The sequence below is a fragment of the Podarcis vaucheri genome (assembly GCF_965113315.1).
Source record: "Podarcis vaucheri genome assembly, chromosome: 1".
NCBI classification, from domain to species: Eukaryota; Metazoa; Chordata; class Lepidosauria; order Squamata; family Lacertidae; genus Podarcis; species Podarcis vaucheri.
Window position 1 is genome coordinate 42802674 of NC_138759.1, and position 18940 is coordinate 42821613.

At 39.8% G+C, this 18940-nt stretch overlaps 1 protein-coding gene across 1 annotated transcript in view; it reads right to left on the bottom strand.

Moving 5' to 3' along the window:
- AVEN (apoptosis and caspase activation inhibitor) overlaps positions 1-18940 on the bottom strand; it is a 97568-nt gene that overhangs the window by 1370 nt on the left and 77258 nt on the right. The window contains exons 3-5 of the mRNA XM_082240864.1: positions 8492-8562; positions 4819-4914; positions 1030-1378 (exon numbers count right to left, since the gene is read on the bottom strand). Coding sequence (XP_082096990.1) covers positions 1030-1378; positions 4819-4914; positions 8492-8562 — 516 coding nt within the window. The remainder of the gene's footprint in view (positions 1-1029; positions 1379-4818; positions 4915-8491; positions 8563-18940) is intronic.

Here is an 18940-nt window from a genome sequence, read left to right on the forward strand (position 1 = left end):
AAAAGCCCACTCTTGATGGGTTGAACCATGGTTTGTCTGGTAGTTACTGGGCAAATTAGAGGAGTGAAACTGAATGCCTGTGTTTGGAAGGGAGAACACAAATCTGAGAAACAATCTAATTGTTTTTACACAGAAAAGCCTTCCTTAACTCACTGTATCAATTCAGTTTACAAATAAATCCTAATACAAGCATATCAGCACTGCAGTTAATCCCTAAAGAGAAAAACGGTATTTACATTTAATAAAAATATCGAATTTAAATATTTAAAATCCAAATTTTATTTTAAAACATTCATTTTGTTTATGCCCCATAATATAGCTCTCAGCTCAGAAAAAAAAGACAGACATGTAGGAAGATTACCTTGCTTACCTCTAGGAGTGTGCTGCCCCTTCACACAGGCCCAGAGTCATCTTCTGCCACAGTGCTTACTATTGCTTTCTAACCTGTTTATTATATTTATACCCCACTTTTCAGTTACTATCAAAACCCAAAGCAGCTTACAATTAAAATGCACACAAAAGCTAAAGCTGTTAAATGTGAAGCCACAGAATCTTTAGGTTCAAGTACTTCCCTCCTGGAGGGTGAAAAGGGAGGACTTTGGCCATGCCCCATGTCACCTTTGTGTTTGTGGAAACTCGACTACAATTGCCTTTCAACTGCTACCTGAGAGCTGCTAGGGCAGACCACTCTTCCAACTCATCTTTGATCTCTGAAGTCTCTGAATGAGTGCTAAGCTGGACTGCCCAAGGTCACTAATGCATCTATCACCCAGAAGACAGTCCAATTTCCAGTGGTGTCATATGCCTGCCTATTTCTATGGAGGGTTGTCAGATATGGAGGCTGCCAAACAATATAAAACCACTCACACATCTCAAATGGTGGCAAGGGATGAAGATCTCTTCCTGCCCGGCAGTTCCTGCACCCTCAGTAGGCCTTGTCATATAGCTGAATGAGCTCATAGCTGACTGTAAACTAGAGCACAACTGCAATTTAGAGAAACAAAATAAACAATTGGGGAAAATGCTTACCATTTACTTCATGAGGCATTTTCAAATCATCCCCAGATAATCTATCATGGGATATTGTTTCCAGTTCAAAGTTTTCAGGATGAATAGGGGCATCCAACTTCAGGAGTTGATCAAGGTCGTCATCCAAGTGATCCTCTTGGTGTGTAACTGATGAGCTTTTCTGGAGGGCTTCTGAAGACGAGCCAAATCCATCTTTACTCGGCAGCGGCAGGTGGCCAACAGAGTCTGCAGAAGGATATGAGTTTGATGCAACTCTATTTTGCCCCATGGTCTGCTGTAATGGAGCACTTTTCTTGGGGACTTCACTGCTTTTCAATTTAATTTGGGGGAGTATGGCAGGTGTTGCATCCTAGGACCAGAAGGGAAAAGAATTTGTGCAATGGCTAATGTTCTTTTAAAAAACACCCTGATCCCTCCACTGTATGCCAATTTTATTTCTGAACACAATTCAATGTGCTGGTAGAACCTTATACAACTAAAGGCCACCCTTTCCCATGCAACCTACCTGGGCCCTGCAGCTGGACCCTCCACCAAAAGATGTTCAGAGGGTAGCAATAGGAGACCACACTTTTATAGTGGCAGCTCCCAGATTATGGAATTCTCTCTCTCCAGGGAAGCTTGCCTGTCATTGACTCTGACATCTTTCTGATACCAAGCAAAAATGTTTTAATTTTCATGGGTATTTGGACAGTACTTATGGTCTGGCTTTTACTAGCTATTTCTAGTGTTCATTCTACTGTTGGCTGAGGGTTGATATTCTTGTTTTTTATTATTTCAGATGGATACGTTCAGTACGTTTGTATTGTTTTATGAGTATTCTATTATATAATTTTGCATTTTACTTTTATTGTAAACCACATTGGGAATCCTTTTAGTTGTGTGAAGTGACACAGTCCACAATTGATGGAGGACAGAGAAACCTGGAGGTGTTATCTCATGTAGGGAGATTACTTCACCTTCCTGTACCCAGGTCTCTGTCACGCAAGCCAGGTCAATCCCCTGCGAGACAAAAAGTCATGCATGGTGGCGGTTTTATTGCCTATGGACCTGGCATTGCACAACACCAATGACGGAGGTAGGCAATCCCTGCTCGCCCTACCCTTGTCCCTTGGGACGGGGTATAGACTGGAAGGGGTTCGAGCATCACTGCATCTCAAAACCCTTCGCCGATAGTGATATTTAGCCCCACCGCCATTCTTCCCTAGTCCTTAATAGTGGGAATCCCAGACCCCATACTAGCCTCCCCAAAGAGAGGTAAGATCTCCACACTTAACAAGTCATCTCTGGGGCAGGACTCTTGGGTCAGAATGGATTGGGAAAGAGGTGAAAGTTCGATAGGGTAATTATCCCTAGAAGATAAAACCCAACCAACCACACCCTGAGCAAAGAAGATGTTCAGTTCCTCTGCCAATGAGGCATCAGTCTTAGCTATGCTCCTTGTATTGCCCTTGTAGTTGGTTAGATGCTGCAGTCGTTGCCACACTTGTTTCATGATGTTATCGACTAAATAATTTTCCACCTTAAGCTTATACTGTTGTTTTGCTGCCTTAACGCCTTTTTTGAGATTTATTCTCACCTCTCTGTATATGTCTATATTCCTTGTCTTAAAGGCAGAATCCCGGATTTTCAGGAGTGTTCTTACTTCAGCAGTCATCCATGGTTTACAGTTCCCATAGAGTCTAATGCATCTCTGCAATGTTACATTATCGATGCACACTTTAATATAGGAGAGTATAGCATCTGTGTATCTATGCAGATCTTGATATTCAAACACGCTCCAATCAGTGCTCTCAAAACAATCCTGGAGCTGACTAAGAGCACCCTCTGGCCAAATTCTGCTTCTATAACTGACTGAATTCTTCTCCTGAGAGGGATGTACTTCGGACATAGAAAAACTGAAGAATCGTCGGATGAGCCTAAGTGGGGGAAGGGGATTGCCCTGTATGTCTGTTTCAAATTGGAATACGCGAGATCTAGAATATTCTGTCCTCTAGTGGGAAATTTCACAAACTGATCAAACTTAGGAAAAACCATCTTTAGGCAGGCTTGATTTAAGTCCCCTGCCACAACAAGGGCGCCCTCTGGGTAGATTTGCTGCTGCTTGGAGATGACATCATATAGCTTAGAAAGTGCTGCACTGACATTAGCATCGGATGGGATATAAACAGATATCATAATTATGACAATTACTTCTCTAGGCAAATAAAATGGCCGACATGTAACTGCCATCAATTCTAGATCTGGGGAGCAATATGTGTAAGCTACTTTGCTGTTAATGCACCAACCATTGTGTATGTAAATACAGACTCCTCCGCCCCTAGCTTTACCAGAATCACTGTTTCTATCAGAGCGATAAATTATTCGATTTATCAGCTCAACTACCGCATCCGGTACTGCTGAATGTAGCCAAGTTTCTGTACTAATTACCACACAGCTCTCACAAAGAAGCTTGTTTGCTGCCATCAGCAACTGTAATTTGTCAATTTTGTGGACGAGAGATCTGGTGTTGGTCAGGAAGACGCTTGGCAGTGCTGGTCTCGTGGGTCTTTTTCGAAGCCGGGTTAACAGACCAGCTCTGCAACCACATTTTTGCTTTCGCTCTTTTCTCTTTCGCTTCTTTCGGCACCTCCCCCTCCCGTCGACAATCCATAGAGATCTTGGAGGTCTTACTATGCAGTTTGGTATACAGTGGGACCTTTGAAACTCTCTAGTTATCTCTATTTTTCTTGTGAGCCCGATGTTTACCAGTTTTGTGCGTGAGTAGGTGAGGTCCTGGGAGCTTGGAGCCGCAGGGTATGAACGCGCCAACAGATAACCAGCTTAGGGTAACCCAGGGTGGCATATTCAGTTGTATAGCAAAAAGTAAAAGGAAGATGTAAAGCTTCGCCACTTGCAGTTCATTGATCTGCTGCAAGGGAATCTGTTACTTCATTACTAGACAAAACGTCCCACAATGGTGTATTAATACACCAGCCGTAGCACCACTGTAGGACAAGAATGACACTCCCAGTTTTGCCATTTTTATTTTAAGAATGCATTTTCTTTGCAAAATAGTTGCGAGTTTCTCTGCTACGTTCACTGAATGACTTTGAGTTAGATCAAGAAGTGAGCAATGTCAGCGTCTGAGTCACTTTAAGCAGTCCCAAAGGAGAGCAAAACTGTTTTTAGAAGTTATGCAGCTTTGCCTTTCTAGTGCAGATTGATTTTTCTAGCTTTTGATAAACTGTAATCTTAGCTAACAGCCATGCTTGACTCACAAGTCTCACTGGCTCTGTTCCCTCTACCTGAATATTTTTATTTTTGCCAGCAGAATATGCTTTGTTGTCTTGTTGCTACCTAGAGCTCTAAACCCTGGGCAAAAACAACTGCTTTAAATACATGCCTGATTGGCAGCTTCCATGCTGAACTAGGTATCTGCACAAGGAATTCTATACTTATCAGTAGAAATTACAATAAATAAATAATCATACATTCCATTTTCTGTTTTCTGAAAAATGCTGTTTAGGAAAAAGGCGGTGAAAAATCTGGAACAACAAAATTAGAACAAGCAACTCTTTGGGGATGTTGGTCTTGACCGAGATGCACTTGGCATGTGGAAAACACTTTGCTTAGAAGGAGCAATGGAGCATAAGAAGTGCTGATGGCTTATTCCTCCATCTAATAGTCTTCCTTTTCAGATTCAAGGCAATATGTGCATATTCTAACACATGACAAATTACATTAAAAGTACATAAGGCTACTTAAGCTTAAAGCGCGGCTCAAGATATTTATGAGCAGCTTTTGTGTTACCTGTACCAGCTCCTTAGCCACATTCAGTTTGAGATGCAGAGGCAGCTCTTCAAGTGCCTGGACCAAAGACTGGCAGTCAACATACAACCCAGACAACTGGAAAAAACAGTAGAACATGAGATTAAATGGGCATTAATGATGGTCTCCCAAATACCTTACACACAAAAGCAGGTCCATCTGCCATCTTTTTCCACCACTGAAATGAACTGGGTAGCACAAGAACTACATATACAGATGGAAGCATTAACAATGAAACCATCTATATGGAAGAACCAGGGCTGGCCTTTATTAACCATTTTGAAGGATCAATTACTATTCTTAAAATGTTCTGAAACAGGAATTAAGGGGCATATTCAACTAAAGCAGAATGGCACTTAATCTGTTCTGGGGTTCTCCCAAACCTCCAAAGATTTGGGGATGGCGTGGGGTGTGTAAGGTAGGGATGGAGTGGTGCAAGTTGAATACTGTCCTAAGGGTTTCAATGCTGCAGCTCCACTGGTGCAACAGACCTCTGAGCATACAAAGAACCTTTCTCTGCTGTCTTCCCTGCTCCCATGCACATCTTCATAATCATCTCTGGAGGGTGGGGGACCCCCCGGAGCAGATTTTCAAGTATACAGTAGAAGAGAGGAAACAGATGTCCTGTGGCATAAGCAGAACTCTGCTTGTGTAGCTTTGGTTACAACCTTAAACAATTAACTTAATTAAACAAATGAGTTTATGGGAATTAAACAAGCTGCCACAGAAGGCAAGGCAAATTGATGGATGAGAGCTTTTCTTTCATTTAGAAGAAATCCCTGAGCCATGTCAGCACCCATGATGATGTTTCTCTAATGAACCACCTTCTGTAAAGCTTTATACAGTTCTATGTCTGCAGGTGAAAAGTTTAAATGAAATGCTAACCAGGTCTACCCAGAAGCAGGTCCTACTGAATTCAAAGAAGCTTATTCATAGATATGTTAGGTCAGGACTTCAGGATTACTTGCTGCCATCAGCACTAATTAGATGTTTGCAGTAACCTTAAGCAGAAATATAGTGCAGAGATATTTAGCTTACTTCAAACATATTCTAAATTGAGAGATTAGCTTCTGAAAGGAATAAATTAGAATGCCTACTTCTCATTCAAACAACATGTCAAAAGTCTGTGACAAAAGGTGTTTGATTGATATGCAGATGTATATGATAAGCATAAAATATTAATCATTTGACTCAAACTGGGTTGAAGTTCATTCATGACTTGATTGATTAATTTTGAAAATATCTAAGACACAAAGACTTCAAAACAGACTTTATGAAAATGCAGTAAATGATGAAAGTATAGGGAATTCTCAGAAGAGGTGCTGCAGACAAATCCTTCAATATCCTAAGTGAAAATTCTTTTTCAAAATAAAGCTGCAATTAGATATTATGACAGACGTGAGACTGACTTTGAAAATCACAACATTATTTCCCTCCAGTAAAGTCTAGGGGTACAAAACATGTGATGTCACTCTACTGCATCACTGGGTGCCATGGGGTGGGGGAGCAGGGACAACAATGTTGTGTCATACATTTTGTATCACTAAGCATCGCCAGGGAGAAAAAGAAAACAAAACACGTTCAATCTCTTTTGAGGAGCAGTTCTACATCTACCGTAATTCCAGCCTAGGCTGTGGCTTAATACAACAGAAATAGTGTAGATAGCAGAGAGCAAGCCTGAACATTCACTGGACTAGTTTACTACCAGCTTGCAAGAGAACAAAGTCTGTGGGTGACAAGCTGAAGGAGGAAAGAATACGTTTACTTTTCCTGCCATCAGACTATAATCCACTCACTTCAAATGCTACAATACACTCTGTTCCACTTGTCTCCAAGTAAAGCATTAAAAATCTCTTACTGTAGTAACCCCCTATCCCTGGTAATAGTACAACTTGTTGAAGGCAGTAGATGTCTCTTCCTCTTCCTACAGATTTGTAGGAACTGAATTTCTTTCATTATCAAGTATAGGCAGGGCATTTTCGAAAATGCTTATTCAACCCCATTTGTGCTCAACTTTCAAGTTCTGTTCTGTGTCTCCCCACCCGCCACCCAGCCTGACTATCCCTCTCTTCATACACTCTCCCCCCCCCCCCCTTCTAATCTTAAATGTCATTCACAGACTGGGCAAATCTCACTTTCCTTTGGTGATCCATGTTAGCACACTGAGCTCTTTTTTGTATGCACTGCTAAGCCAAACCATAATTTAGCATGAAGGAGCAAACATGCAGGGGCCTAGAGAGACCGTGGCTGAGTTAAATCATATTTTGGCTTAGCACATTGTCCGAACCCAGGCTGTAAACAACAGGACAAACCTCAGTTACACTTAAATCATAATGCTGCATAGTAGGATTATAGAGTTGAAAGAAAGGATCTGGACTCCTTGCTCAATACAGGATGTAATTACAGCATTGTCAGCCATTGGCTGCCCCCACCCCCCACTTAAATACCTACAGCAAAGGACAGTTTGCCATTTTTTGAGGCTGTCAAATAGCTCTTACTGTTAGGAAGTTTCCCTTAATGTTTTGCCCAAATCTGCTTCCTTGCAACATTTTCCCTCTGTTAGTTCTAGTCCTGCCCTCTACAGCAACAGAAAGCAAGTTTTATGTCTTATAATGATCAACTAGACCAGCTAGAGTATGCAAAGTGAGAAGCCCAATGGAGCTAATATCTCTGAAGACCTCATGGTGTCATCCTGCTTCCCATCCATCAAAATAATGGGGATTATCCAGCCCAGCCACTTGGGAAGAAAAGGGACACCAAAATAGTTGTTTGGGGTTCATCCCCCTGTGATTCCCTCAAATCCATTCTCTTAGGAGTGCTGCTGAATCTTTATACACCCAGAAGGCCAAAATCTCCTTTTATTACTTTATTATGAGAAAGCTGCAGCCCTTCATATGTTATCAAGGCCTAATGCCTAATATTCAGGTCTTCAAAGATGGACTATTGCAATGTGCTCCACATAGGTGACAACCTTGTGACTACCCAGCTGACACAGATCACCACAAGAGACCGCCTTCTGAAATCAAATTATGCATGTTCTCCAGTAAACCAGAGTTCCATGTGCATTTCAGAGAACTGCAAGTCCTAAATACCCTCTGCGTGTTTCCCATTCCATCATGGTTGAGATTATACAGTGCCCTCTCTTCCCATCTTGTGCACAGTCAAACTGCAACAGATCGCAGAGAGGCACTAGCATTGGGGCTGCCTTGCATGTTCACCAAGATATTTTCTAGAACAGGAAGATTTATCTAGGTTGACATGAGAAGATTAAGCATGTGTGGCTAATTCTACTCTGTTTTGCCTAATAGCTTTCTACAGGGTCTTTTATTCTCCAAGTTTTAATAAAATCTGGCATTTATATAGACCATTTCCAATGTTCAAGGCACTTTACATTTATTACCTCCCTAATCCTCAAAGTAAGCTAGCAATATAATCTCTGAATTGGAAAAGGTGGGTGGGGTGACTGAGGCAATATTGGGAGAGAACAGTGTTTGTACGGAGGTGAGGTTTGAATCAGGCACTTCCTGACTTTGCTCACAAGCTTAACCACAATGCTACACCAGCTTTACTGGCTGTGCATAAATTTTTCTGCCCTGCAGAAATTGAAATAAAATGCACACTGCAATCTTTTCAAGAACAGGTTGTTCTCCATTACCTGTTTCGGACAAAGGTTTTCTGCAATCCACTCCTTTTCTTCAGCAAATCTGAACTGGGTAAAGGAATCCCCTAGAAATAAAGTGGCACATGTGTCAATAAACTTGCCAAATAAACAGCAAAACCGATTAAAGTTCCATGAATGAAAAATCAAGAATTCTCATATTTTAACAGTATATCAATATAGAAAGCTCAAGCAAGTCAACACCCTAGAACAATAAAAAAGCCCCAAACAATCACACAAATATCCTTTGTTATTGCTAAAACAATGAAGGAGCTACATGGCAATTATAAATGTTGTGGTGGGGAGAATACAAGGAGTGCCTGGGAATAAGGACTAGTCAGAGGTAATAAGATTCAGACTCACAATCTTCTGTTTTGCCTCAGGTTCCCTCCCAGCCCCATCCCTCCATATCCTGTGTGTGTCTGTGCACATCTATGTGCAAGACAACCCTATTGAACAGAAATGCGCTAAATACAACCTATTGTAACTGGCACTCAATTCCCACAGTCACTTAAGACACATGCTCGTTTTTCCAAAGGCACCACACAGAGTGAATGTTAAAACCATTTTCCATTAAGGCTACAATATTGTAATACAATATGATAGGTTTTGCATTTAAAAACAGCACTTCAGTTCAGTTTGTATGAAATAAGAGGTGACAGGACTGTTAAAACTAGAATCTGATTTTACTTCAACATTTTATTTCTTTCAGCATTTTACATACTGCATTACACCTTCATCTTCCAAAATGTGTTTAGCTGCCGAGTATGAGCAGACTCAGAAGGTCTATGAAAGTCAATGGCCAACTTTTGTAAATAGAAACATTACCTGCAAGCCACTAAAATACTCTTCAAGTGGCTGGTGGAAGAGTTAGGATCACAGTATGTTAAATTACAAAAATGCTATTGTAGTTCAGTCAAGCCTGTATCTGAATTGGCCAACCTATCACCATTTCTAAGCCGCATGCTGGAATAGCCCTGACTTCTTCAGTGTTTTGTCTCGCTGTCTTGTCTGGTGGAAAAACACATACACACACAGAGAAACATAGGTAGTGGTTGGTGCGGCCCTGGATTTTTGAGAAACCCCAAAACATTGTGGGTTTTTTAATGGATAGTGTAATTTGTGAGTTAGGGCCTTTCATGCCAATAACTGGGTGAAGTCATGTTTCTGTCTGCCATCTTAGTTCAAAATGGTACCTGGTGTCCAAACAGTGACAAAGCCCATCACCGCCCCTCAGGAACCCTTGTGCTGGGTTTGGTGATAATACCTCAAGAGGCAACCAAACCTATGCAAAAATAACAGGTGCAGTCGCACCAAAGTCACATTTCGATCCACCATATTGATTCAAAATGGCACCTGGCACCCAAGTGCTGACATAGACACCCCCCCACACACCTCAGAAGCCCTTGTGCTGAGTTTGGCAAGGATATCTCAAGCGGCGTCCGAACCTAGAGAGAACAAACTGACAGACTTTCCAAAATATATAGTGTATATATAAAAGTATTATATTGCATAATTGAGAACTTCTCTACTTACTAGAGAAATATATTTGCCTCAGAACTACTGACAGTTTGTTCCTTTAGCCAGTTAGGCACAATGAGACTGAAATGAACAGAGTAAATTATGCCAGACCCTATGATAAAGCCTTCTAAATAAAGAAATATTAGTGTCCTCAAACCACTTGATCCACAATGATACCAGTAAAGTCGGTGGGGAATTATTCTAAGCAGGCAGTAGAAAAAACCACAGAGCAAGTTTCTCAAATAAAATAAAAAATAACTACAATTCACAGAAGCACATTTAATGCAAATTAGGTTAATGAGAATGTTAGTCCAACCAATTATCTTTTTAAAATTATCTTAGTCTGAAAAGAATGTCCTTTTACATCATGAATACTAATAAACCATCAGGCAATGCCTGAGAATGCTTCCAAATTTAAAAACTGACAGATCATAATTCCAAGCAAAAGTAACTGGAATTGAAAACAAAATGGTTTAAATGCACTTCAATTAAATGTTTGTAAACACAACGTTTTCCTTTGCTCTCTGAAGTAAAATGCAATAGCTGTTGAAAACGCAAGGCTAATATAACAGGGAAAGAGAAGCTACGTTTCCCAAAACCACAAGAGATGCATTTCACTCCAACTATCAAACTGAATATATATTTTCAAAAGTGGCTTGTCTGGCCATTTGTCTACTTGTCCTTTATAGTTTCGGGTGCTGCTTGAGATACCGTCACCAATCTGGGCACGAGGGCTCCCCAGGTGGGCAGCAGACTTGGTTGCCATTTGGACACAGGTGTCCTTTTGAATTGACATGGTAGACCAAAATATCACTTTGGCATGACTCTGTCCATTTTTGTACATAGTTTCAGCCACTTCGCAAGGTATTGGTGCCAAACTGCGTAAGGGTTTCCGAGGTAGAGGCGGCAGACTTCTTCACTCTTTGCATGCCAGGTGCCATTTTGAAACAAGGTAAAGGACCAAAACATCATTTTGGCATGTCTTCACAGACTTTTTGGAATAGATTCGGTCGCCTCTTGCAATATCGCCAAACTCAGAATTGTTGTTGTTGTTGTTGTTTAGTCATGTCCGACTCTTCGTGACCCCATGGACCAGAGCACGCCAAGCACTCCTGTCTCCCACTGCCTCCCGCAGTTTGGTCAAACTCATGCTGGAGTTCCCAAACTGGGGATCTTCATTTATGATTGAATACCAGACACCATTGTGAATCAAGATGGAGGACCAAAATGTGACTTTAGTGTGATTTTCCCAATTATCTGGCATGTTGGGTCCAAGTTCACAAATTACACTCTCTATTAAAAAACAAACCAACAAACCCCAATAATTTTTTTATTCTAAAAATCCCAAGCATTGCTAGGCGCTCCCCACTACTAGTAACATTAATAATGTCTATCCCATCTCACTCTTGCTTCTAGGAACACAGGGTTCCTAGCAACCTAGCAAGCATGGAGCAACCAGATTTCCCTGTTTTATCTCGACAACAACTCTGTGAAGCAGGTTTGCCTGAGTGTGTGAGTGGCTGGCCAAATGTAACTTGAGTTTCACGTCTGGATTTAAGTCCAGGTCTCTTTTTCCAAACTCTCTAACCAACTCAGTATTCAACAAGTTGCTTTGCATTGCTTATTTGTTAATGTTACCATGCCATTCCCCAGTGCAACATGTGTGCTAGAGCCCTGCAACAATAAGAACTTTGCTCATGCTTTCATGTACAAGCAATCATTTTCCCACAGCTATTAAGATATATATTCACAATACAGTTGGTTAGAGGTCAAATAATACAGCAGGATAGAATTTAAACAGTCACTTGCAGGAGCTGAAGCAATAGTGAAAATTGGACTGTTCAACAGCTGTTAAGAGAAAGAAAGGGAAGCTACTGCAGTAAGCGTTTGAGAGAGACCTCCCAAGTGTTGTTCAAGATGGGAATGCAGACTGAAATATATCTTGTCAAGAGAAAGTGGTACTTGCCCAGGAAACTTCATTCCACTCAATTCAGAAAAATCATCAGATGTGGGAGTAACTAGTGGCACACAGTGGACAGCCTGGTGTTTATGAATTATGAAAACTAGTGGAGATTTTCCAGCTGTGTTTTGCCCCACGTGCTCTTTAGACTTTCCTTTAAGAGAGAAAGAGCTTTTTTAAAAGGCTAGCTGCAGCACATGGGAGGGTGAGAGGGTTGTTCAGATCTCAGCTGGGATTAATGTTTTAAGATCCCTTAACACGGCTGCTTGTCACACAATGAATCTAAAATAATTTGACCCTAGGAGTAAATGGGTTTCCTTTATAGGTTCTCCAAGTCTCTCAGCCAAAACAAAAATCAAATGAAAAAACACGAGACTCAGCTGTGCTCTAGTAAGTTGTGCAAGCATCAAGCAGGCAGTTGCCTCTACTTTTCCCTTGCTAGTTAACAGTATCACAAAAAAGACAATATTTACATATATAATCTTGATTAAATGACTCACGTTTTATACCTCTTAGATATGTAGTGAATGTGTTTATCATCCATACTATACAGAACAAAACAAACATCTTTGAAAATTCTCCCCCTCAAACCACCTGGCATGCAATATTCATAAGACATAGATGATCATCCAGATGGCAAGACAGTTTTTCAATATAACATTTGTTGTCCTTATTGTTTCTGGGAGGGAAATACACAGGAATTTAAGTATGTAGACACAGATTTCCCAAGTGGGTAGATTTTAAATGTTAGCTACATTTTTACTTATCTGTCACAAAAATTACTAAGAGAGATGATTTTGTCTCCCCCTGTACACAGTGAGATTAGGAGGTCTCAAATTGGTTTGCTCACTCTCACCACCATGATGATTGGGAGCTTGCTAGTTTTACTTATTTTATTGTTTCATTCTGGTATGATATAATTTAAGAGCTGATATGGAAATCATTTTGGACTGAAGAGTGAAATTTGAAATGTGTGTATGACAGATAAACATCCCATAGGATTTGGAAAAGTTATCCAGGTTAAAAGGTTGCAACACCCTTTTCGTTTTCACATCCAATTACATTTATAATGTTTCAAACATCTAATGCTGGGGGGAAATGCTTCTCTCTCTTTGAAGGCACTTTGGAGCTCCTCATAGATATATAAACGAGCCCTGAATACCTTTGTTTCATAGTTTTTTTATTAATAATCTAATTGTTTTGTCTTTTAACTGTTGCTATTTTGAAACTCTTTATGCTTATCTGCTTGTTTTATTATTTATACTGTTTTTCTGCTGGCATGGTTTTACTGCTGCTATTATTTTTTTATAGATTTTTGTGTTTTATAGATTGTGGTTTTATGGCTTGTAACTATGTTATGAATGAATTTTATGTTTTTAATATGTTGTGAGCCCCTAAAAGAATGGCTTAGGAATACTGAAATAAATGTTAAATAAAATGCATGTCTATCCAGAAGTTAAGTCCCACTAAGTTCAATGGAGTTTGCCCCTAGATAAACAGACACATAATTGCAGCTTCAAATACTATCAGTTAATTTCTTATACACAGAATCACAGTGTACGGCAAGCAGGTCAACATTTTTCTGTTATAACATTTTTCTTTGCCAGTTCCTAGTAGTTCAGGCAGCCATTCTTGCCAGTGCCTCTTACTTCAAGGGTTTAAAATATACACACAACTTGCACGTCAGAGTTCAATGTAACTCATATAATATTCAGTAACTTTCCCCTAATTTTCACTGTGTATATTTGACAAGGAAGAGCATGCACACGAGATCTCAAATTGTAGGAGCAAGTAATTTAAACAATGAGACCCTTGGATTCTTGAATCCAATTTAAACTAGTAGTTCTGAAGCAGATATGAACTCTAGAAGGAAACAGCGCAGTCAAACACCACTCAACTCAAAGAAAATGAGCAGCAGAAACATGACTTTAAAACACACAAGGGACCTAGTAAGACCAAGTTCATAACAAGCTGTGCTTTATTTGTGCTGCCTGGTAATGCCATAGTCCTAATTTTAAGGGAAATGATTTCTATGTTTACACTGATTCCCCCCGCCCCCATCACTCTAAGTTTCAAGAAGCAAATGTGACTTCACATGGGAATTTATTAAGTTAAAGAGTGACCTATGAGGCTGGTTGCTCTCCACCAATTTCAGTCACATCTCAACTCTTTTCTTATTGATGGCATCAGCAGCGCTTGCAGACCTATATATAAATTCTTTATGAATAATTAACAGAGGTGCAGCCTAAAATATCTGAGCAGTTTGATGTTGTGCATCTGATGTTTCACATTTCTGCTTCAATGCCCTGCATTTACAAGCCATGCCACTAAAGCAAACATATTGCGCTCCACCAGGCTGTAAATCTCAAGCTTAGAACACTATCAAATAGAGAAAACACAAGGAATAAGAATGTATTTTTAAAACCCTTATTCCTTTGATTAATGAAACAAGTGTGTTAAAAACAGAAAAATGGAAATCTTCTAAGCTTTGGACATTTTTTGAATCATCATATGAGTTTGGAACTTTATCTGCACAATATTTTTTTTTTTTTTATGCCTGGAGAATACACATGAGAAATTTATCATTGCCTCCAGTGTTTTTTTGAGCCAATTTCCTTGGCAACTGAGAAGTAACCCTAGATCCCATGTCCTTGCATGGTTCTTAGTTAAGAATGAACCTTTACATTTGCCCTAAAAGGCACAGAAAATCCTTTGCTTTAGACCATGTTTTCCCAAGTTCAAGGGTTACAAAATCCTATGCTGTCTCTGATTTTCAGATACATTTTATTACACTTGTCAAATGTTACCTACTTCAAGCTTTGTAAGTGAAGCTTGTACAGCATTAATGGTTAACAATTTAATGCCACTTCCACATTTAAAGCACATTTCTACAAATTTAACAGACATGGCTCCCCCTGGGAAGAAACTGCATTTTACCACCCACGGAGCTACAATTCCCAGTAGCTACAGTTCCTAGGATTGCTTTGAAGACGCCAGGACTGTTAAATGCTATAAAAATGCTTTGGGTGTATGATGTGGATATGACACAAAATGAAAGTTTGCTAATTTTGCAGATATTATTGCAAGGGTGTCAAGAGGGTCATAAAAATCTTTCGAGGAAGTTCTGTTTGCAAACTGGCTACCATATTCTTCAGCAAATATTGTCTAGCAAGGAACTTAATCCCTTTAAAAACAACAAAACTGACTTAATTGTACCCAGAATTTTTGACCACCACTAAATAATCCTTTTGAAATGTTACACCTCTCTGTTAATTAGTGCCACTTGTGCCATCTAGTTACATAGCCTCCAGCTTATACCATCGCTGCTCCACCACCTGCTGTTTTATTTTAAATGCTCGTTTCAATGGATTTCTCAGCAAAAAGGTCCAAATGAAGTTATATCTGAGACTTTTTAGGCAGTCTGACAGCTTAAAAATTAAATTTGAATCCAAATCAAATACTTCTATGTTAATAAAATATATAACTAACTTACGGAATTCACTGCCATAAGATGTGGTGAAGGCCCCTGTCTTAGATACCTTTAGGATATTAGTCAAGTTCATGGAGATCTTGGACACTGAGGTCCAGCACCGAGGGCCTTCTGGCAGTTCCCTCATTGCGAAAAGTGAGGTTACAGGGAACCAGGCAGAGGGCCTTCTCGGTAGTGGCGCCCTCCCATCAGGTGTGAAGGAAATAAACAGCTATCTGACTTATGGAATACATCTAAAGGCAGACCTGTTTAGGGATGTTTTTAATATTTAATGCTGTATTGTTTTAACACTCGATTGGGAGCTTACTGGCCTTATACTCTGCTTCTGGGGATTTCCAAAAGCACATGGTTGACTACGGTTGAAAACAGGATACTCCACTAGATGAGCCTTTAGTCTGATTTAGCAGAGGGGTCATTCCACACCAAATCACCTGACCGTGCTCTCACGATTCAGATTTTCTTCACACACAAAAATTATGTGGAGATACCTTTGAGATAACCTCAAATTATTTTTAAGAGATTTTTTGGTCCAAAATTGGGTGCCGGAGAATGTTTTTAAAATTCTGATTTTTGCGCAATTTAGGCTAATGCAATTTCTGCATCAGTTTGGAAAAAACCCTCCTGTTTCGCTTATTTTTCAACCAATTGGGCTTATTTTGGTATCAAAAGAAAGCTATTTGTGGTCTTTTTCAAAATAAGGTATAAAAAGTGCCACACTTTTTATTAAGTGTTATTAAGTGCCACACAAAAGGGTCACCGACCAAAGTGAATTTTTGTCATTTTATTCCCAGTAGGTTCGATAAGCCATAGCATACAAACCACAACACATGTATCATACTTCTTTTGTAGAATGGGCTAACCATGTACTTGTTATGTTTTAAAAATAAGGAGGGTGTTTTTTGTGGTTATAAAATAAATTGATTTTGAAGTAAACTTCTTACAATTTTTTTTTGTACAGGTTTAAGGTCTCTTTGAGCCTGAAATAACTCAAACATTCATGAGAATAGTTAAAATTATACCCTCTTATGTTACAATGTCATCTGAAGTTATTTTTGCATTATTTCACTGTTCGCTTACCTTTGTAGTCAAAGGTTACATCATACCTTTTGCCAATTTCTGCACCTGTTTGTGGACTTTATTGTCTATGCCATATGTTCTCCCTGATACAGTTGATTATGAAGGAACTGGAATGCCTCTGGCACATAGGGCAGCCACTAGGAGTCATTCATGGTTGGCCAAGAATATGTTGGTGAAGGACCAGGTGGATGCATGAACTGAACTTTAGTATCCCTTTCCTCTACACAGCGGTCTAGTATCTTCCCAATGCACCACTTTCTGTCATACATAACTGCATAAAACCTTTCTGGAATAATATTGACTAGTTCTTTTGTTTTATCACCAACAGTGGCTTTAAAAGATTTGTCAGAAACTGAAACCCGCTTCATCATAAGGGTTCTTTTGTCCAGTGGTTTGAAGAAGTGATTCTCTCTGGTGCCACCTACTGATAATGAATTATGATATCATCAGGAACTCTTCGTTTGAACCCACCTCAGCTGATGGTGTGAAAAACACCTGAATTCCCTTTATGTTTTTGGAAGCAAATTCAAATAAATCTAGTGCATTCAAAATTTGTCTCTCTACAGTTCTCTTAAGACTTGCTCTCATAGCAAGGCACTTAATCATTCCCCTTACTCCATCACACACATTTTTACCATGGCCAGTGGCAAAGAAATGCTATTCAGCAGTCATGCTATAGTCCTCTTCATGATAACACAGATTGATAAAGTTCTTGTAGTTCTTTTATTGTGCTGAACTACAATCACTAAAATAAACTACATTTGAGAGAGAGGGAGAGAGAGAGAGAGAGAGAGAGAGAGAGAGAGAGAGAGAGAGAGAGACTCAAGACAGTTGCTAAAACTAAGGAAAACTAGGGGAAATAATGCAACAATAAAATGAGATCAAAATTAAAACTTATCTGAAAAAGCAGGAGAGCCAGGAGTAACATCTTGCTGAGTCAGGTAGGAGAAAAAAACTGAGGAGGAAGTGCCTATCTCCCACAAGTCTTTGCTCCTGCCTGAGGTCATGTGAGAGGAAATACCCAATCCACTGTTCCCAGCCTCCCATGAAATAAATTCAAGTTATGCCCACCAAACAAAGTAAGGGTTTCAACAAGCAAGTTCTACACTTAAACAAAACTAGTTGGATATGAGCACTTTTGAGCAAGCTTCAAAAAACACACAACTCTTTACAAATACTATTTATAGGAATTATGAAGAAACTACTGAAAATAACAAATTAATGTATTTTTGACTGTCTAATCTCACTTTATTTTTGTGCTGTTTTCTTAGGCCAAACCTGACAGTAATATTCTTCTTACTTACATCGGATTCCTGATGACTCAGAACAAAAGCTAAATTCAGTGCAAGTTCAGGACTGATGAGTGACTCAGAATTTTTGCAAAACATCCGAAGAAGGTAAGGAGGAAAAGCGCTTGGAGATTAGAACCTGCTGATGATACAAACCTCAGAAGTACTTCCAAAACTTAAAAATAGACAAGCCTGGCTATGGTAATAGTCACTGAAAATCTTTCAAAATTGGATTATTGCAGTGCACTCTACATGGAATTACCTTTGAAGAATATTTGGAAGATCAATTGGTCCAGAAAACGGCAGCAAGGTTGTTACGGGTGCCTATGGGGTAATTTTACACTTATCCAGCAACAACTGCATTGGTTGCAAATTTGTTTCTGCGCACATTTCAAAGTGTTAGTAATTACCTTTATGCTCTTGAATGACTTGGCTCCATGATACTTCAAGGATCACCTCCCATATCAGAAAGATCTCTTCCTAAGAGTTGATGGAGACACCCTTCTTGAAGTATTGTCCATAGTGCGGCCATGATCGTATAGTGGTTAATACTCTGCGTTGTGTTGCCCACAGTGTTTTCTGCCAATTGGTGTAAATATATGCGGCACATGTGCAGCGCATATACATATATTTTCATGCTGCCCATCTGACTGGGTTCCCCTATCTACTGTGGACAGCTTCCAACTAAAAATCACTCAGAGCTTCTAGTAGATCCTGGTCTATCTTCTCCCCCCCCCCAACTACACCACTGCCTTAGTGAAAATAATCACAAATAACTTTTAAAAGTAGGGGAATCCTTTGAAGCTTCTACATTAGAACATATACAAAACTGCTAATCCAGCATTCTGCTTTCACAGTAGCCAGCCAGGTGTCTATGGGAAGCCTGCAAGCAGGACCTGAGTGCAACATTACTCACGATTCCCAGCAGGTATTCAGACGTATACTACTTCTGACAGTACATGGCTATCATGGCTAGTAGTCATTGAGAGCTGCCTTCTCCTGTTCAGTCGTCTTCTAAAGCTGTCCAAGCTGGTGGCCATCACGACAACTTGTGGGAGTGAATTCCATCGTTTAACTATGTGCTGTGTTCTTTTGTCCTAAATCTTCCA